The 21,564-nt window shown below is 50.7% G+C and overlaps 1 protein-coding gene across 2 annotated transcripts; it reads left to right on the plus strand.

The window, feature by feature from the left end:
• The first annotated feature begins 1,904 nt into the window (after positions 1–1,904).
• On the plus strand, positions 1,905–21,350 carry LOC141999418 (serine dehydratase-like). 2 transcript variants are annotated; one of them, XM_074972796.1, is made up of 8 exons: positions 1,905–2,026; positions 7,170–7,355; positions 7,834–7,873; positions 9,074–9,213; positions 11,680–11,768; positions 14,854–15,081; positions 19,574–19,698; positions 20,387–21,350. In XM_074972796.1, exons 2-8 carry the CDS (start codon positions 7,188–7,190, stop codon positions 20,578–20,580), a joined length of 984 nt encoding a protein of 327 aa, XP_074828897.1. In that variant the 5' UTR covers positions 1,905–2,026; positions 7,170–7,187; the 3' UTR covers positions 20,581–21,350. The 2 variants fall into 2 exon arrangements, with proteins under 2 accessions (XP_074828897.1, XP_074828899.1); XM_074972798.1 differs by having other exon boundaries at positions 19,579–19,698; positions 20,387–20,526.
• The last annotated feature ends 214 nt before the right edge of the window (positions 21,351–21,564 follow it).

Raw genomic sequence — 21,564 nt, forward strand, 5'->3', positions numbered from 1 at the left:
CTAGGTGCTGATTGGGAACCAGAGAACTGGAATGCAATAAAGGGGGCTTTGTGATTTACATAAGAACATAAGAAGGGCCCTACTGGGTCAGACCAAAGGTCCATCAAGCTCAGTATCCTGTCCTCTGACAGTGGCCAATGGCAGGTGCCTCAAAGGGAATGAACAGAACAGGTAATCATCAAGTGATCCGTCCCCTATCACCCATTCCCAGCTTCTGGCACCAGAGGCTAGGGACACCATTGCTGCCCATCCTGGCTAATAGCCATTGATGGACCTATCTTCCATGAATCTGTCTAGCTCCCTTTTGAACCCCATTATAGTATTGGCCTTCACAACACCCTCTGGCAAGGAGTTCCAGATGTTGACAGTGCGTTGAATGAAAAAATACTTTCTTGTGTTTGTTTTAAACTTGCTACCTCTTAATTTCATTTGGTGGCCCCTTGTTCTTGTATTATGAGAAGGAGTAAATAACACTTCCTTATTTACTTTCTCTATACCACTCATCTCTGTACCTCTATCATATCCTCCCTTAGTCGCCTCTTTTCCAAGCTGAAAAGTCCCAGTCTTGTTAATGACAGGTTTCAGAGTAACAGCCGTGTTAGTCTGTATTCGTAAAAAGAAAAAAGAAAAGGAGTACTTGTGGCACCTTAGAGACTAACCAGTTTATTTGAGCATGAGCTTTCGTGAGCTACAGCTCACTTCATCGGATGCATAGCAACAAGTTTTTTCATGCAGTTGATAGATTTCCACTCCATGCGGCTAAATGCAGTGCCTTGCATAATGACAGGTTTCAGAGTAACAGCCGTGTTAGTCTGTATTCGTAAAAAGAAAAAAGAAAAGGAGTACTTGTGGCACCTTAGAGACTAACCAGTTTATTTGAGCATGAGCTTCTGTAGCTCACGAAAGCTCATGCTCAAATAAACTGGACAGTCTTGTTAATCTCTCCTCATATGGAAGCCGTTCTATACCCCTAATCATTTTTTGTTTTGCCCTTTTCTGAACCTTTTCCAATTCCAATATATCTTTTTTGAGATGGGGAGACCACATCTGCACACGCTATTCAAGGTGTGAGCGTACCATGGATTTATATAGAGGCAATATGATATTTTCTGTCTTATTCACTATCCCTTTCTTGATGATTCCCAACATTCTGTTCACTTTTTTGACTGCCGCTGCACATTGAGTGCGTGTTTTCAGAGAACTATCCACAATGACTTCAAGATCTCTTTCTTGTGTGGTAACAGCTAATTTAGACCCCATCATTGTATATGTATAGTTGGGATTATGTTTTCCAATGTGCATTACTTTGCATTTATCAACATTAAATTTTATCTGCTATTTTGTTGCCCAGTCTCCCAGTTTTGTGAGATCCTTCTGTAGCTCTTCGCAGTCGGCTGGGACTTATCTAACTTTCTTTTTCTTTTCTTCTTTTCTTTTTTTTTTTTTTGCTTCTTGATAACCAGTGTGGGGGGATCAGAAACACAATTTGTGACGTGTTGGTGAGTTTAACTTCAGTGTTAACCACCAGTTTTGGGAGAATCTGCTCTCCTTTTTTGCAGCCTGCCTTGACCTTGGCATTTTCAGTGACGGCTACCCCAGAGTTACACACCTAATAATTAGAAAAACGTGGCCCCAAATCACTTGTGGAAATGGGGCTTTGGCAGCTTAATCACTCTGGTGCTTTTGAAAATGTTACCCTGACTAAACAGTGAAACTGACAGGATGCAAAACGCCAAGTAAATAGACTGGCGAATAGGGTGTAATCTGTTGTTCTTCTCTAATCTCGTCCAGTTCTGTTTTATTCGGCGATGTTTGCAACAAGAGCCGGTGAAACATTTTCTGGGCAGAAGTGGGCTCGTCAAGATGACGATGCCTCATTAACTCCCTTTCCCCGCCTCCATTTCTTAAACTTTGCTCTGCTGTTTGCAGTTTGGAATCACCGGCTCCTCCCCATCTGTATGTGTGGGGAAGGGCATCGCCTTTCGGGCCTGGGGCAAGGAGGCAAGAGATCCCAGCCAGAAACAAGGTAAATATTCCAAATATGAAGCAGATGGCAGGCCTGTCACTATGCAACCCAACTGACAGGCAAAGCTGCTAAGGACATTGCTAAGAGGGCTGGGGAGAGGTGAGGTCAGGGAGCCAATCCTGTCCTTGCATGCAGGGGGTGTGTCTGACTCTAAAGGGATTTGCTAAGGACACAGCCTTGTTCTTTTAGGGAGATAATATTTTCAGTTTAGGCTGAGATTATCTGTTTATACCTGTTAACCCTTGAATGAGTCTGATGCACTTCCCTAAGTGCATGTAGGTCGTGCATATGTGCCAGGATCACACTCCATGTCAGTAAATAATAAATGAGCGAGTGAACTCTGTCCTCTTTCTTCAGCCCTCGGGCTGGTCAAGCCTTTGACAACTGGTCAAAGGTTCTGATCTCAAGAATTCCCCATTTCTGAAGGCCATGCTGACCGCAGCCTCCCTCGATCGCTGGGTGACGTTGGCTGAACCTGTGCGGCTAGCAATGGCCATCTTTTAGCTTTCCCACGCGTGTGCTCTCTGAAGCAAACTGCCCGGGGACTATGAAGAGCAGCTCCTGAATGGATCAGGAGAAAGGATCCAACTGGGATTCAGACGGGCCCAGATCCTCACAGATATTTAGGCATTTACCTACCTTTGAGGATTGGGGCCCAAGAATCTTCTGAAGGAAAGGGCAGGGACAGACGGGTGGGGAACTGGTGCCCTGTTCTGCAGCAGTGCTGTCACCCTCAGTAACGTGTTTGATAACTCTGGTGATGGGCTAGATAGACAGACAGATTTCTGATTCTCAAGGTGCATCAGAAGGGCTTGCTTGGGGTCCAACTCTCAGTTATAATAATGCCCCCGGTGCCCTCTTGGCAGCATAAAGGGGCAAGGAATGAAACATCCCCTTGTGCAGAGGTTCTCCTTCGTTGATGTGGAACTAGCATGAGAGCTCTGCAATGACCCTACTTCCAGCTCCTGCCATAGAGGGCATGTTAGGGACAGAAAGGGAGCATGGCTGATGTGCACTGTACTACTCTCTGCTTCCATAGGAGGCAAATCCTAAATCAGAGCAACTCTGAGGCTGCTCTAACTTACACCAGGGACTGGAAAGTGTCCTGCGGAGCCCCCCAAAATATGTATGGTTAAAGGAACCACAAAGATGGTTAAAATCTCTTTTGCCCACCTCATTCCTGCCCCCAGAATAGGCACGGACAAACTGAGCCTCAGGTCCCCAGCGTCTAACAGAGAGGCAGCTGGCTAGCTATGAACCAGATGAAAGTGAGGTGATAGGGAAAGTGCCAGGAGAAATTGCAGAGATTGTAGCAGTGCCCATGGTTGACAGGGTGCATCTATTGCTTGTCTCCGAGGTTTGGCACTTTGTTCCATCCCCAGTTGCTGCTGGATTCCCAGCTTGTGGCTGCTATATGTGTTTCCTATTATCTGCACTTAGCACAGAGGTTGAGTCCTTTCCTTTGGCCGTGGGAGCTTGCCACGCTTAGTCTTCCCTAGGTTTTGTTCTTTCCTGTCTCCATCATTGCCAGGGGTTCTTTGTGAGGCTGCACATCTGAACCACTTGGAAATTGCTGTTAGCACAGAACACAGTAGCTGTGGTTAGCAGGGCCTGGTGCAGAGAGCCCACGACACCCACCCTCTGAGATCTGCTGAGTGATTTCTGGGGCAAGCCTAAAGTGCCGGGTCTGATCCTTAAGGCCCTAAATGTCCCAGCTGTTGGAGAGATCTCCCTGGCCGGTAGTGAGGCAGTTAGTATCAGTGGAAGTAGAACTGGCACCCGGGCACGCTCTGTGCAGGATGCTCGGATCTGGAATTCACTTCCTTCCTGCATTTGCTAAGCCTGATGCTGATGATGCTCAGGAGGCACCTGATTGTCCCCCAGCAGGGAAAGGCAAATCACTGGGATGGGTGGGCTGATGAGGAGACAGAGGCAGGAAGTGCTGTCTGTCTGTCATAGAAGATTAGGGTTGGAAGAGACCTCAGGAGGTCATCTAGTCCAATCCTGGGCTGAAAGCAGGGCCAACCCCGACTAAATCATCCAAGCCAGGGCTTTGTCAAGCCTGACCTTAAAAACCTCTAAGGAAGGAGATTCCACCACCTCCCTAGGTAACGCATTCCAGTGCTTCACCACCCTCCTCGTGAAATAGTGTTTCCTACTATCTAACCTAGACCTCCCCCACTGCAACTTGAGACCATTGCTCCTTGTTTTGTCATCTGCCACCACTGAGAACAGCTGAGCTCCATCCTCTTTGGAACCCCCCTTCAGGTAGTTGAAGGCTGCTATCAAATCCCCCCTCACTCTTCTCTTCTGTAGACTAAATAATTCCAGTTCCCTCAGCCTCTCCTTGTAAATCATGTGCCCCAGTCCCCTAATAATTTTCGTTGCCCTCCGCTGGACTCTCTCCAATTTGTTCACATCCTTTCTGTAGTGGGGGCCCCAAAACTGGACACAATACTACAGATGAGGCCTCACCAGTGCCGAATAGAGGGGAATGACCACGTCCCTCGATCTGCTGGCAATGCTCCTACTAATGCAGCCCAATATGCTGTTAGCCTTCTTGGCAACAAGGACACACTGCTGACATATTCAGCTTCTCGTCCACTGTAATCCCCAAGTCCTTTTCTGCAGAACTGCTGCTTAGCCAGTCGGTCCCCAGCCTGTAGCGGTGCATGGGATTCTTCTGTCCTAAGTGCAGGACTCTGCACTTGTCCTTGTTGAACCTCATCAGATTTCTTTTGGCCCAAGCCTCCAATTTGTCTAGGTCCCTCTGTATCCTATCCCTACCCTCCAGCATATCTACCACTCCTCCCAGTTTAGTGTCATCCGCGAACTTGCTGAAGGTGCAGTCCACACCATCCTTCAGATCATTAATGAAGATATTGAACAAAACCAACCCCTGGGGCACTTGTCTTGATACCAGCTGCTATGCTGGGAAAGTAGCTGGAAAGTCTCTTTTTTGTTTGTGAGATACCCAGAGTTTAAACTGGCGTGGCTGATACATTGATATTGATTTGGAAGTCTCCATTTCTTGGTTTTTTAATGTTCGGTCCCATTTCTTGTTCATGTGCTAGACAGAGCTTTTGATCTCTGGGTAAAGGGTTCAGAGCCACATTCCAGCCACCAGTGACATGAGCTGGCTGGGTCTCTGAGCAGCATAGGAATCCCGCTCCTGACGGTCTACAAAACAAGCAGTGGTGTTTTTCTACCTCCCACCAAACCCACAGCCATGGATGAGCCCTTCCCTGCTGGAAATTAGGGGATGGGTCATCATCTATGGGAAGAACTTGCTTTAGGATGTGGTGGATTCTTTGACCCTTGAAACCTTTAAATCAGACTGGATATCGTTCTGAGAGATATGCTGTAGCTCATACAGAAGTTATGGGCTTGATGCAAAAATTACTGCATGAGGTTCTCTGGCCTGTGCTGTGCAGGAGGTCAGATTAGATGAGCATAGTTGTGCCTTTCTGGCCTTAACAGCTATGAATTTATTAATCTGAGATTTTTCTTCTTGTTGAAAACTGAATTTGTTGAAAACCAGTTTGAAGGGAAATTTTTCAGCCAGCACTTCTCATAAATGCAACCACTCCTTCGTTTATAATTAGTATCATTTTCCCCCAGTAACTCCGAAAAGTACATAGCATGGCCAGTTTGAACAGGGAAAGGTAATATCACAGTACAGACCCATTGGTCATCTGGGCATATAACAACATTAAATAAAAAGGAAAATTTAAGAAAAATACAAGGAAAGAATACAGGCCTGATCCTCTGCTGGTGTAAATCAGCGTAGTGCAATGGAAGTCAATGGATCTCTCCTGATTTATTTTAGCCAAATGTCTGGTCCCATGTGAGTAAAGAAAGCCAAGAAATAACGTATTGACTATTGATGTCAGCACAATTATCCAGAGTAACTGCAATAAATAATTATTAAATGTTCTTTTCCCCCCCAAAATAGAAGAATTTTATTTTACATTTTACACTGTAATAAGCAGACTAGTGTCCAGGTGTCACCACTGTCTTCTACTGCATGATATCAAAATTGCTAACGGTGTGTCATATGTCCGATACTGCTTTTGCTAAAGGAGAGTCTCCTTGAATTTTAGCTCAAGTGGGAGGAGGTTCTGCTTCTGGAGCAAGAATACCTGGGTTGTGTTCATTACTAGGCAAATGGCAGAGCATTTCTCAAGCAGTTTGTTTGTGACAGTTTCCAAAATGTATTGATTTCATCCAGTTTTGTGGCGCTGTAATTTTTTTTTTTAAACAAGAATTTAGCTGCAAAAGCCACGCAAATCACCGAAGGCCATGCTGTTACAGTGATAGCAATTTGACTCAAATACAGAGGCCCTTTTTCACTCAAAATAGCTCACTCTTGGCATTTTTGCACAAAAAATAGGGGGGGAGGGTTTCAATTTGGCAAGGAACTACACAAAGGTTCCAATTTCAAGGCATTCAGATGTCCTTGAAAATAGTTTGCAAGGCATATCCTTCCCTTGGAGCCAGATCCTGCAACTCTAATCCATGCAAAGAGACCCTCTCCTAGGTCTTGACTTTTATTTTTCCCCGGGGGTGCTCTACCCCCACTCCACCCTGAGATCCTGCCCCCACAGCAACCCTTCCTCCAAGGCCCTGCCCTTGCTCCACCTCTTCCCGCCCCCACCCCTCAGTCCCCTGCCCACTGTCTCCACCCTCCCGCAAGCACCTCCTGCCAGCTGCCGAAGAGCTGATTGGCGGCCCTGCTGAACAGCTGGGGCTGGTGGGTGCTGAGCACACACTATTTTTTTTTCCATGGGTGCTTGTCCCCCGGCGTCCCCACGGAGTCAGCGCCTATGGACACTCTGAAGAATGGAACAACACCTCTGTGCAAGGACAAAGCCCTTGTCTTGTGGTACTAGTCATTTTGCACCTACCTACTTGGTTCCCTGGGCAGAGAAAGCAGATTTTGGCCTCTTAGATTTTCCCTGCACCCTTATCCATATGTGGCATGAAAGGCTGGATTCCTTCACTTACTTCAGTGCAAATCCAGGGTTGTTCCAATAACTGCCAATCAGTGGAAATGCTCCAGGTTTAACTGAGAGTAGGATTTGGCCTCTGGAATCTTTTGTCTTATCTCATTGCCTTGGGACGTGCCTTGTCTGTACTTTAGGTGTTTCCTTTGACACCAATGGCAGCCCAGTTGGACAGAGATGGGAGAGAGTTCCACATCCTCACTCCTGTGCTGGAAAGCACGGCCCTGTCAAAGGCTGCAGGCACCAGGGTCTACATGAAGCTGGAGAATGTCCAACCTACCGGCTCGTTCAAGATTCGGGGGATTAGCTACTTCTGTCAGGAGGTGAGCCCAGCATTGGGACGTTAGCCCTTGCTCTTCTGACATTTTGAGGCACTTGGTGACTGACACAATGTGCCAGGAGTATGCCCAGAAGAAGGATGTGTGCACTTTTGTGTGTGGGTAGGGTGGTGCAAAATGCATTGGTGTGGGCGTAGTGGTGCAGAATGCATTGGTGTGGGTATGTGTTGCAAAACACACTTGTATGTGCTTGCAAAATGGTGTGGAAACATTAGTGTAGATGTGTGTGCAGTATGGGTGCAATATACATTGGTGTGTGTACATGGTGGTGCAAATAACGTGTGTATATGGCACAGAATGCATTCGAGTGTGGGTGTCGTCCAAATTGTACAACTGCCGTGGCAGTATTATAGCTGTAATTGTATCGCTAATTTTACCTCCAAACTGTCTTGGCTGATGTACAGGACCAGCCCTGAGAAGTGAGTTAAGTGAATTCCAAGCTCTACTTTCTCTTTGGTTTCAGGCTGCCAAGAAGGGCTGCAAACATTTTGTTTGTTCGACAGGTAAATTTACTTCAAACTATTCTTCTCCCTTGGGCTACTTAGCAAGACAGGGCCATTCTGCTCCATCACCTGATCCTTGGGGAGGTGACCCAGGCGTTCCCTGGGATGCTGATGCAGATGTCTTTAAAGCATAGGGGAAGTGGGACATCAGCTCTCGCCCTGCCAAGGCCCAGGTGAGGGCATCCGGCCTTTCAAATCCAGGCCAGAAGACACATTTGGGACTCAACCAGGAACCCAAGGAGAGGGAAGCGGTGTGAAATGATGCAGTGGATCATTTCTGGGCATAATGTTTGTGTCTTGAGGCAGTCTCATGACTCAATGTTTCTAGCCTCAGCAGTAAACAGAAAGCAGCCGGTCTGGAGGTACAGAGGGAAGGAGAAACGGCTAGTCATCTGAAGGGTGGAAAGCCGGACATTCACCCTCTCAGCTGCACTAGCCACCACGCTCCCTGCACTCGAGTTCAGTCTGACTGCAGGATATATTGGGGGTGCATGGGGGCTTGGCCTGTATCGGTGGGTCCATATTACACTGCACCTGGCATGATCTTGCTCATTCCAAAGTCCAGTGAATAGAGAGTCTGTAAATCCAAGTGGGGAAATAGCCCCAAAGAGGCGGCGGGTTATTCTATGCTGTGTGTTGGCAAACAGGTCTTACAATCCTACTCTCCCTTTGACTTCCGGCCTGGTCTCTGCCAGGGAGAGCGGGAACCTGCCACTGAAGGGGGCTGGGGCTTAAACCCCACTCCAGGTTGGCACATCAAGGCTCTTTTATCTGAATTGCTTGGTCCAGATTCTGTCGCAGGTTAGAGCCATTTAGGCTGGTGCCGCTCACTGCGCATTTCTGTATCCGCCTGGGTGCCTGTCTCCACGCGCCCGCTTCCAGCTCTGCCCCGGAAGCCAGCAGGGGCAGTGATTGATGCTGTGATCTTTGTGACAAGGGAGCAGTGTGGGCTAGCATGCTGTGATTTAGGGTCCCCTCCATGGTGGGGGGCTTCATGCAAGCCCCAGATCCAAATAGCCCTCATCTGCGGTGTGTTCCGAATCCATGCGAGGACCCAGATGTGGAGACCTGGGTCTGTTTCTGATTCTGATTGGGTGGGGCCCAAATCCAGAGCCTGCTGGATCATTGTTCCATTGCCACGCTGGGGTGTCCCCAAGCCCCCACTGTTGTTCACCAATCCCTGTCTCCTTGTCCCTACAGGGGGGAATGCTGGCTTCGCCACGGCCTATGCTGCCAAGAAGCTGGGGATCCCTGCTACCATCATAGTGCCAACGAACACCCCTCAGGCCACTGTGCAGAAGTTGGAAGAGCAGGGGACGGAGGTGGAGGTCTTTGGGAAGGTACCCGTTGTCATGGATCCACATGGTCTGTTCTGTGCCCCAGCCTGTAACCAGTCCCGTGGGAGTGACCCCTTTAGCAGGCCAGACCCCAAGGACCTCAGGGCAGGTCCATGGAGTCCATGACACCGAAACTGGGCCTTCGGGCACCAGCAATCTCTGTCTCTCTCCGTGGCTCCCTGCAGCTGAGCCAGACTCTGGCTGGAGGCTTGTATCGGGCCCCTTTGGGGCGCCATGCTCCCAGGGAGTATTTGCAGCGACAGCAGGCAGCCTTTCCCAGACACGGTAACAATTTCTTAGTCACCTGGTCTCCAGAATCCGAAAGTCCTTCGGTTAGCATGGAGAGGCAAAGCTTCAGGAACCATCTTGGCTCTCTCTGTCCCTTTGTCTGTCAGTGCCAGGTGAGAGCTCCTGTGTGTCTGTGGGCTCAGCTGTTACCCCAGACACCTTTCAGTCCATTGTCCTCAGCCTGCAGGTCCAGGCTGAGTTCCTATGTTCTGCCTGCTGGACCTTGCCGTCGCTGCCTGGCAGTGGTTCAGACATTGGGGTTCCCGTTGGCTTCCCAGATCCTCCATTGATTTGCGTTGATTCTAGCCAGTTCTCAGCGACCAGGTCGCATCAGCCCAGAGAGCCACGTGACGCTAACCCCCTGTGTCTCCTGGTCAGCCCACCAGCAGCGTTTGAACCCCTCTGCGCTCACTGGCTCGCAATCCCAAAGTGACAGGGAGAGTCATATGGATACGTAGTGCAGTGCTCACTCGCTTCTGCCCTGAAGCCCTGGGAGAGGGCTGAGGCTGCGAGAGGGCTGCTGCTAGGGAAAGCAGCCAGCCTCGGCTGATTGGGAAACAGCCACAGCTGCAGCCACGCCCTAATCAGGGCCCAGCTGGCCTTTATAAGAGGGCAGTGGGCCAGGAGGACACAGTCTCTCTCTAGATGTTGAGAGGGAGGGGCCTGACTGCTGGGAGCTGAGCAGGATACCTAAAGTGGAGCAGGGCTGGGGAAAGGCCAGAGGAGCTGGGGAGCTCTGGCCTGAGAAACCCCCAGGCTGCAGGCCTTGATGAAGCCCTAGGAAAAGAGTACTGGGGTTGCAGAGGGCAGCTCAAGGGTAGGCAGAATAAGCAGGTCCAGACCCTCCTTGCTGATGATGAGTGGCAATTATACTGCAGTCCACCGCAGGGAGTGGAGGCTAGATGGTGACTGGCAGTAGCCAAAGACTGAGGTGAGGTGGGGATAGAGGGTGTGGGTTCCCTGTGGGGGAGACCCAGATCTCTGGGGGTACTGCCAGGGGGCAGCACCCTGGCATGAAAGGGGCACTGGGGACTCGGGGGGGGCCAGCAGCAAGCGGGACACCAGCCTGCAGAGGGTGCTCTGGAGGCTGGAAACACTAATTCCCTGGATGACCAGCAGCGGGTGCTGCAGGGGTGAGTCCTGCCCCACTACAGGATAGTTCATAAAAACAGTACAGAAAATTCCCACATTGATCACTTCTGTGCCCTGGGAACGGGGGAAAACAGCACCTGGCAAACCCCTGCAGAATGGCAGTGGGTAGTAAAACTGCTAGAGGCCAGCAATGTGCACCAGTGGGGTTCTGGGATAGCTCCGTCTGGATCAGAACCTCCCCAAGAGTTCATCTCCAGCTCCTTGTTTTTACTCTGCCTGGTGTTTCACTTGCCATACATTACTAATGGGGGGCTAGTAAAAATGTATATCCTGGTGAATTCCACTGATCTGAATGGCCTGGGGGAGATCTGACACCCTTGGATAACAGGGGACAATCGGACCAACCGAAGTGCATGCCCGGCAACTCTCTCCTGCGGTTGCTCCCCCTCTCCCTGCTTCCCCTTCCAACCTGCAGCTCTGCTGCCTTAATGCTCACCAGGGCTGGGTTGTGGGGAGGACACAGGCTGTTAGAAGAATTGAAATTCAGATAAACAGACATTACCTGTGTACTGAGGTGACAAAAGGAGCTGAATTCCAGCCTCATTCACCCTCTGGCACATAACCCAGTGCAGGTCACTGGGGAACAGGGCAGAATGCAAGATTTGGCCGGGTGTGTCATTTCTTGTCCCTGCAAGGTCCAATGCACGCAAACAAGCTCACAGAGCTGGAGGGCTCATTCTCCTCGCACACACAGACACAAACATACAGATGCACACACTAAAAATCACTGGGCCTGATTCTCTTCTTCCCCCAGTTTTCCATCAGTGTAACTCCATTGCACTGGATGGGCTCCTGTCTCACCCTGACAGGAGAGGGTAACCAGGACATGGTGCGTAGCCTCCCCTGACCAGCCAGGCCCCATTGTGCTTGGCACTGCACATACATATAAAGGCAAGATGGTCTGTCCCACAGAGCATGCAGTCTAAGTGGTGGGCAGGCCATTCCTAGCCAGCCAGGGTAGCAAGGGCTGGCTGAAGCTGGCCGTGGCAGGCAGGTCACGTATCCTTCCCTGCATCATTTTGTCCGTAGGTCTGGGATGATGCCTACGTAAAAGCCCTGGCGTTAGCGGAGACTGAAGGCTGGGTCAATGTCCATCCCTTCGACCATCCTTTGATCTGGTGAGAGATTGGAGCTTTGGCCCTTATACCGTTTTGTCTCTTCAGGCCTGGGGCCTCACCACACCCACCCCTGCCCCTGCTCCCTGAGGCCCACGCCTGGGGCCTTGCCGGGATCCCCCCCCCCCCAGGGGCCCGCACCTGGGGCCTTGCCACCCCTCCACCCCCAATTTCTGTGTCTCCCTCTTTCTTCCTTTTACAAAGCCAATGCCCTGCTCATGGCTGGGGCTGCTGTTTGTGTAATCAGGCTGCAGAGGGTTTGCCCTGTGCTGCTTTGGGGTGTGTGTGTCTCCCCTCTCCCACTGCACGGTTTCTCCGTCAGCTTCCAGGGGGTTATTGCCGATCGGCCCCCGTTTGACTGACCTCAGGCTGTGGCAGGATCCATGTGGTGAGATGAGCAAGGAGCCAGGCAGGGTGCAGAAGAGATGGCACTGGGGGGAGAGAACTGCACAAGGTTGCTGGGTTCTCCAGGTTCCAGCTGCTCCCGGTGGACTCTGTGCAGTGGGAGTGTGGGTGGGTCAAGCCCTTTTGTCCTCCCTTTGGACTGAGCTGGCAAGCGTATGGTCGCAGGCCAGCTCCAGAGCACGGAGCTGCTCATCAGACCAGATCTCTGATCTCTGGGGCCGCTGTCGGGCCAGGCAGGGCTGGATTAACCTTTTGTGGGCCCAATGCCCAAGATATTTGTGTGCCCCTATAGGGGCAATGGAGCCTAGCGTGGAGGGGTTGATCCCTGGAGCGAGGGGCCGGCCGGGGCAACGGCATAGCACGGGTGGCCCCTCTCCACCCAGCCCAGTGCGAGGGCACTATTTACAAACCAGCAGTTGCCAGACACACAACGGTCCGCCCGGCCCTGTGCTGCCAGCATGCCCCATGCCGTGCCACACATCCCCCAACACCAGAACCCCCCCACCCCGATGCCCTGTGGCCAGAGCTCCCCCGGACCTGGTGTGCCCAGCACCCCCACCAGATCCTGCCACAAATGCACAGCGCCCTGCACAACACCACCCCTGCCCACAGCCCCACGACAACTGCCCAGCACCCCCCACAGAACCCTCACTCCCTAGTGCCCCAACACACAGATCTTCCCCACCCCCTCACAGCCCAGCACCCCTCTCCCCAGGCCCTCCAGAGACCCACTCCCCCAAGGTCTGCTGCCCGGTTACACTGGGAGGCAACTGTATCTGCTGGGCTGAGCTGGCGGCTGAGCTGGTCCCAGGGTGGGGAATCGCCCCGGCCCCTCAGGAGTGGTGCGATCAGCCAGGCCAGCGCCTGCCCCGGCCGGGCTCCATCAGGACCCACTTGCCTTAAGGGGCCCAGGCAACCCCCCCACCCCACCCCACTGTTCCCCTCCCCAAACTGACCGAGGCTGGCCAGGCTTCTGCACCAGTCCCAGCTGGCTCAGCTCCGGGGAGACAGGTGGGGCCCCACAGGTGGTGGGAAGCAGAGACTGCCCGGAGCCAGAGATGCCCTGGGGTCCAGTCAGGGGGCAGAGAGAAGCCGGAGGGGAGGCCAGGAGATGGAGAGGAGCCCTCGGCCGTTCCAGTGTCTCTCTGCGCCTGAGCAGTGGGAGAACGTGACCTGGCTGTCCGTGCAGCGGGTGTTCCACGCATGGCTGGCATGGCAGAGCGGAGGCGGGCAGCGCTGTAGTGATGTCAGACTTGATAGGCAGGGTGTGGCTAAGCCCTGAAATCCTGCAACTGCTCTGATGGGGAGCCTCAGGAGAAGAGACATTTGGGGAGCCCCTCATCCCCTCCACCCCCAGGTTGTGCCTGTGCATCTATCCATCCCTCCTCTCATGGTCCCAAGCCCCCTCCTCACTTCTCTGCTACCTCCAAGATTCTTGCCACCGTGTTGTACCAATAAATTAAAAACCAGCAGGATCTTATTAAAGGGAAAAAGGCAAAATACCACATTTATTGTGAATACAGAAAGAATCATAGTAAGCAGTTAGTTACAGCTGTAACATTCCATTCAATCTCATCTTTATTCACTCATTCATTCATACAAACACACACACACACACACACAGGTTCTGCAAGGTTGTTATCATAGTAAGCAGTTAGTTATAGCTATAACATTCCATTCAATCTCATATTTATTCACACATTCACACACACACACACACACACACACAGAGGTTCTGCAAGGTTGTCATCATAGTTACCAGCCTTAGAGTTGCTCATGCCAAGCCACTGGCCAGGTGGCCTGGACATGAGGAGGGAGCAGGGCCTTGTCAGATGCTCATCTGATGCTCCTGGAAGTTGGTTTGCAGAATCAGACCCCAAAGTTCTCACTTTTTAAGAGTCTATTTTTATAGGAATTTCTTCCTATGCCAGTCTATGGGAATTGCTTCATCATGCTGTTGCTGAATCAATCAGCAGATAGCACATTCCTGACGGCTCCAAGAAGTTATCTTGTTCTTTGGTTCTCCCACTCTTGAGGCTGTTGGGTGGATTCCAGTCTGCCCTCCGGGGGTCCTCTGGTTATTTCCACTTGACGCCTTCTTCAGCCGATGGACACTGGATTCTTAGGCTGGCACCTCCCTGATCATTCAGTTGTTATCCACACCAAGCATCCGTCCACATACATCCTCTATCTCTATTTTAATCACAATTGTTAATACAACAAAAGGGCGGGGAGTCTCTGGGTGCTGTTTCTGTTGTTAGAGTATTGCTTTGAGTCTCTGTGAATTGCTTTGAGAACAGATTCTGTCTTAGAATGTACTAACACAATTAGCAGCTTGCAAGTTTCACACATAGAGGGAGAGAAACAGTACCAAAACCCAAGAGACCTCTTAATTAGTAATACCCTGGAATTTAAACTATGGGGAATCAAACTCATTTGTGATTTTAATACAGAACTTCTTTAATATGATCCAACAACCGCATGGCCCACCTTACAGCCTGTGTCCTGACCAGCCTCCCCGTGGAACTGCAGCTAGGTCTGCCTGGGACTAGAGGGCTGGGACTAAAGCTGCCCAGCCATGTGCCCATTGTCAGACCCTGGCACGGCAGGGATGCGTCATACTGAAGTGCCCGTTGATTAGTTTCTCACAGCCGGTTTGCTGTCCCCACTCCCATTCCCATAGGCAAGGCCATGCCAGCATGGTTAGGGAGCTGAAGGATTTGCTCGGCCACAAGCCAGGAGCCATCGTCCTGGCGGTGGGCGGTGGAGGGCTGCTGTCTGGAGTGGTGGCCGGCCTGCAGGACGTGGGCTGGCAGGATGTACCCATTATTGCTGTGGAAACCAAAGGAGCTGATAGCTTCAATGCAGCGCTCAGGGCTGGGAGATTGGTCACCCTGCCGGAGATAACCAGGTGAGGGCGAGTGTGGCAGAGACATGGGGGAATTGATTGCAAAGGGGGCTCTGCAGGGGGTGGCGGCAGGGGAGGGGGGGATTTTCAGGGGGTGCGGGTAGGGGAGGGGCTCAGGGGGTGTGTGGGCGGGGGGGATCTGTAAGGGGTAGGGGAGGGGCTCAGAGGGGGTGCGGGCAGGGTGGTGGGGGTCTGAGGATATTATTATTATTATTTAATTGCCTTGCAACAGCATGTCGAGGCCTTGGCCAGGTGGAGCCCTGTTGCGCTAGGTGCTGTACAAACTCATTACAATGACAGGGAAGGGAAATGGCAGGCGCATGCAACGTACAAGCGAGTGGGTGGGGAAGTGAGGAAGTGGGACCAATAATAGTCGAGCTAGTGCTTTAGAAGAGGCGCGGCCCTAACCCAATGTGGTGGAGGAGGGGCTGTCACCCCGTTCCGCCCCTCCCCACCCGCACCTCTTGGCCCATGCCCCTCACTCACTCTCCTGTGGGGAGTTTCCAGCTGGTATCAGCTGCTGGACTGACCACTCTGGAGGCTGGAATCCTCTGCTTGGCTTTCAAATAGGAAATTCAAGGCCAGGCTTCCCTTCCCCACCTCCGACTGATGCAGCACACCCTTGCTTTGGAGGAACCCGCTCTAGGGGTGCGAACTTTTGCTGAATCACAGACCTGGTTTCATTGGGAACCTGCCTGGTTCCCTGCCAGCTTGCCTGGCTGGATGCTGCAGTGCCCTGCCACGCAGGCTGCCCTGGGGCTGGAGAGACCCTGGGATTCCAGGATCTGCAGTTCTGGGGCAGCCCTGCCATGCTAGGCTACCCTAGTCCCACCCTCCCTCTGTGAATGATATTCCCACCCTGAACTCCCTTGATTTATGAATGCCAGCAGCCAGCCAGGGACCTGTGCCCCCTGTCTGGCAGTTCAAGCCAGAAAAAGCTAGAAATCAGGACGGATCCTATCTCTGTCCAGGGCCCAACTTAAGAAGTGAGGGCGGTCCTGCTTTCAGACAGCAGTGGCCTCCTCATTCTCTGGGCCTGGCGTGGCCTCTCAGGTACTGAGCTGGCCAGAAACCCGCTAAGATGATTTGGAAGCAGGGTGTTTTCCCAGGGATCTGGGGAGCTAATACCATGTCCTCAGCTGAAATGAGCAAAGGAGATACCGAAACACAGGAACCCTCCGTAGCTTCGCTGGAGGCTGTTTCCTGAACTCCTGTAAGAGTTTCTCTGCCATGAATTTTGTCCATGAGGATCTGATCAAGCTGACCAGTCCGACAGTCTTCCCCCTTAGGGCTGGGGTTTCCAGAGCAGGGTAAGCCTGTTAGGAGAGGAAGGATGGGCAGTGGTTTGGGTGTAGCCTCAGGCTGGGGAGACAGAAGGACTGTTCCCACCTTTGCTGCAGACTTTGTGTGACCACGAGCAAGTCTCTTATCCTCTGTGTGCCTCAGTTCCCCACCTGGACAATGGGGAGAAGTTTCAGAGTAACAGCCGTGTTAGTCTGTATTTGCAAAAAGAAAAGGAGGACTTGTGGCACCTTAGAGACTAACCAATTTATTTGAGCATAAGCTTTCGTGAGCTACAGCTCACTTCATCGGATGCATACTGTGGAAAGTACAGATCTTTTTATACACGCAAACCATGAAAAAATGGGTGTTTACCACTACAAAAGGCTTTCTCTCCCCCCACCCCACTCTCCTGCTGGTAATAGCTTATCTAAAGTGATCACTCTCCTTACAATGTGTATGATAATCAAGGTGGGCCATTTCCAGCACAAATCCAGGGTTTAACAAGAACGTCTGGGGGGAGGAAAAAACAAGGGGAAATAGGTTACCTTGCATAATGACTTAGCCACTCCCAGTCTCTATTCAAACCTAAGTTAATTGTACATGGCAGAGGGGCATTGCTGGCACATGATGGCATATATCACATTGGTGGATGTGCAGGTGAACGAGCCTCTGATAGTGTGGCTGATGTTATTAGGCCCTGTGATGGTGTTCCCTGAATAGATATGTGAGCACAGTTGGCAACGGGCTTTGTTGCAAGGAAAGGTTCCTGGGTTAGTGGTTCTGTTGTGTGGTATGTGGTTGCTGGTGAGTATTTGCTTCAGGTTGGGGGGCTGTCTGTAGGCAAGGACTGGCCTGTCTCCCAAGATTTGTGAGAGTGTTGGGTCATCCTTCAGGATAGGTTGTAGATCCTTAATAATGCGTTGGAGGGGTTTTAGTTGGGGGCTGAAGGTGATGGCTAGTGGCGTTCTGTTATTTTCTTTGTTAGGCATGTCCTGTAGTAGGTGACTTCTGGGTACTCTTCTGGCTCTGTCAATCTGTTTCTTCACTTCAGCAGGTGGGCATTGTAGTTGTAAGAATGCTTGATAGAGATCTTGTAGGTGTTTGTCTCTGTCTGAGGGGTTGGAGCAAATGCGGTTGTATCGCAGAGCTTGGCTGTAGACAATGGATCGTGTGGTGTGGTCAGGGTGAAAGCTGGAGGCATGTAGGTAGGAATAGCGGTCAGTAGGTTTCCGGTATAGGGTGGTGTTTATGTGACCATCGTTTATTAGCACTGTAGTGTCCAGGAAGTGGATCTCTTGTGTGGACTGGACCAGGCTGAGGTTGATGGTGGGATGGAAATTGTTGAAATCATGGTGGAATTCCTCAAGTGCTTCTTTTCCATGAGTCCAGATGATGAAGATGTCATCAATATAGCGCAAGTAGAGTAGGGGCATTAGGGGACGAGAGCTGAGGAAGCGTTGTTCTAAGTCAGCCATAAAAATGTTGGCGTACTGTGGGGACATGCGGGTACCCATAGCAGTGCCGCTGATTTGAAGGTATACATTGTCCCCAAATGTAAAATAGTTATAGGTAAGGACAAAGTCACAAAGTTCAGCCACCAGGTTAGCCGTGACTTTATCGGGGATAGTGTTCTTGACGGCGTGTAGTCCATCTTTGTGTGGAATGTTGGTGTAGAGGGCTTCTACATCCATAGTGGCCAGGATGGTGTTATCAGGAAGATCACCGATGGATTGTAGTTTCCTCAGGAAGTCAGTGGTGTCTCGAAGGTAGCTGGGAGTGCTGGTAGTGTAGGGCCTGAGGAGGGAGTCTACATAGCCAGACAATCCTGCTGTCAGGGTGCCAATGCCTGAGATGATGGGGCGCCCAGGATTTCCAGGTTTATGGATCTTGGGTAGCAGATAGAATACCCCTGCTCGGGGTTCTAGTGGTGTGTCTGTGTGGATTTGATCTTGTGCTTTTTCAGGGAGTTTCTTGAGCAAATGCTGTAGTTTCTTTTGGTAACTCTCAGTGGGATCAGAGGGTAATGGCTTGTAGAAAGTGGTGTTGGAGAGCTGCCGAGCAGCCTCTTGTTCATATTCCGACCTATTCATGATGACAACAGCACCTCCTTTGTCAGCCTTTTTGATTGTTGTCAGAGTTGTTTCTGAGGCTGTGGATGGCATTGTGTTCCGCACGGCTGAGGTTATGGGGCAAGTGATGCTGCTTTTCCACAATTTCAGCCCGTGTACGTCGGCGGAAGCACTCTATGTAGAAGTCCAGTCTGCTGTCTCGACCTTCAGGAGGAGTCCACCTAGAATCCTTCTTTTTGTAGTGTTGGTAGGGAGGTCTCTGTGGATTAGTATGTTGTTCAGAGGTGGGGAGAAGAGTATTGCCCAGGGCTGGTGTAAAGACAGATCCATTGAAGCTCATGAGGTGCTCGGACACTACAGTAGAGGGATTGTGGAAATATCTTTGATAGCTAGGAGCCCAACTCTGTAGGCTCCTTTGGGAATCCCAGCCTTGGACTTCAAAGGCCACCTGTGACCATCCCTTTGCTCTGGATGAAATGATCGGACAATGCTCTAGTTTGCTGCAGTCAGGGCGATACAGTCAGGTCCTGTCTAGGGTGCAAGCTCTGCAAGCTCTTTTAACAAGCTCTGGAGAACACCATATTGAAAGGTTTTTATAGGTGGGACATAGATTGGGCTGCTGCTCATGCTCTGGGTCTGCAGCAGCATAGCAATCATTGCAGAGTTCCAGCGCCTTCCACCTCTAGGGGCACTGGATTTGAATCCAGCCTGAGTCACTAATGACTGCAAATTCTTACTGTATCTGTTGACCCTTTGGTGGCCCTTGTGTGCAATGAGTTGGCAGGCCTCAGTCCAGGGCTCCACATCACCAAAACCCAGCAACACTGTTGGCCACCTTGGGGACAATCCCAGCAGAGAGGCAAAAGACTGGATGGGCCATGGAGACCAAACTCCCACCTTGTAACCTTGTGATGGTTTCCTCCTACTCAAGGCTGAGGCTCATTGGTGGGGCTCACAGCTGTCCCGTGCTGTGTCTGGTCAATGTTGTTCCTCATCAGTTGCCAGCCTAGAACCCTGCACCACCACGAAGTCCTAGCTGCAGAGATCAAGGGGTGAATTTCTCCCCACCCTCTGGCCTGGGGTGGATTTCCCAGCTCAGAGTGCTAATGGGAGCTCTCTCTCTTTTGCTCTCCATTTCCCAGCGTAGCCAAATGCTTAGGAGCCAAGACGGTGTCTGCCCGGGCACTGGAATGTGCCAGCGAATGCCAGGTCATCTCACAGCTGGTGGAGGATGTGGAAGCAGTCCAAGCTGTAGAGCTGTTCCTGGGTAAGTCCTGCAGACGCTGGGTGCTGATGCTGCTCTGTGGCTGACTACAGTTGAGCCAACAGCACCACCCAATGCCTATCAGAGGTGCTTCATGCTCCAACTTCTCTCTTTTTGATAAGGAAATTGTTGACCCTTGATTCTACCAGTTCTCTGCGAAATAGGAACTAAGGTTTAGTTAGCATTTTTCTGTCAAGAAGGGACTGGGGAAATCAGCTCTAGGGATCAGAGGTACTGACAGACCCATCTGTGTTACAGTTACAGCCGTGCCATGCAATTACAGCCCAGCTGTGTTCCAAATGTATCCTAATAATGTATATTTGGTTTCACCCGAGAAGAAGGGTCCAAACTACAGCCAATAAAGGACTTGTGCCATAGGCCTGAAGAAATTAGGTGTAGAGACGGGCTTCCTCAACTGGCTTCGAGTACAATTTAATGGGAGGGAATTTGAACATTAGTGGACAGATCAAGCGGGTCGCATATGCAGTATACCAGCTTAGGCTGAAAGCACAAGGGCTAGTCTCCAATTAGTGCCTACAGTCATTCCTCCCTCTAGTGGCTTCCCCCTGTGAGGATAACAGCCTACTGCCAGTGCATAGTGGAGTTCCTCCTTTAGCTCATGTGATGGAAGTTTCTGCTTTTGAGCATGAAGGATCTTTCTTTCTTTCTCCTTCCTGCCGGCATTGCCCAGATGATGAGCGGCTGCTGGTCCAGCCTGCCTGTGGAGCCCCTCTGGCCTTACTCTACACGGGTCGGGTTCAACAGCTGCAGCGGGAAGGGCTCTTGCGCCCGGACCTGGACTCCATTGTTGTCATAGTGTGCGGAGGAAGCGGCATCCAAATGGCTGGGCTCCAGGCCCTGAAAACCCAGCTGGGCATGAAATGACTGCGGATGCCGACCCCAAGATGGCGCATGGGATCCCATGGAGACACTAATAATTCATATCACTGGGTTTTTGTTAGTGGCATCTAATGGCATTCAAACCAGTTTATAGAATAAATATCAAGCTACTCTTATGGCTTGGATCCTGCGCTTACCACTGACTGCGTTAATGCTGCTGGGCATGGCTGCCGTGTCCTGGGTAAGAATGAAGGAGGAGTCAGCTGAGCAATGTTGGTTCTCTGAGCTGTGGCAGTCTGTGCCATTTGGGAAGGTACTTTAGGACACTCATTGGAGCTAGGCAAGTTAGGGATTGTGACTATCCATCACTGTGGTTTTAACCCATCTTTCTCAGTGTGAATCGTTCACGACTGACCCTGATTTCTGTTATTCACGGCGGTTTATTTGCTGAATAATTCTCAGACAATGGGGCAAAATGTTCATGTCAGCTCTTCGTTATTTGTGGTTGGTCACCAGTCATAATAGAGTTGTTTCTGCTTCCTGATTGGATGACTGAAACTTGTTTAGCTAGCAAATAAAGGAAAGTGAATGACGGATTCTGCATAGCGCTCTTCCCAGGCCAAACGCTCAGATGAATAAATATTTGTGCTAAAAATCTGTGAAACCCTTCTGGCTTCATGATCATTTTCATGAATACTCAACAGCACACTAGGGAGAAAGGAAGTCTTTGTTAAAGCTCTAACATCCCTTCCTGCTCAACTAAGGTGTCAGATCTGACAATACCCATCTCTGAGACCATCCAAGGAGTTCTCCAGGAAAACAGGCCTAGCTATTCCAGGTACTGTGTTGCCCATTCTGATGATTTTATTGTAAGTCTCATGATATTTGGTGCTTTTCTTTAGAGCTGTCAATTAATCACAGTTAATTCACACGATTAACTCAAAAAAATTAATCGTGATTAAAAAAATTAATCATACTGTTAAACAATAGAATAACAATTGAAATTTATTAAATATTTTGGACGCTTTT

This window comes from Natator depressus, chromosome 15 (genome assembly GCF_965152275.1).
Source record: "Natator depressus isolate rNatDep1 chromosome 15, rNatDep2.hap1, whole genome shotgun sequence".
In the NCBI taxonomy this organism is placed as follows: domain Eukaryota; kingdom Metazoa; phylum Chordata; order Testudines; family Cheloniidae; genus Natator; species Natator depressus.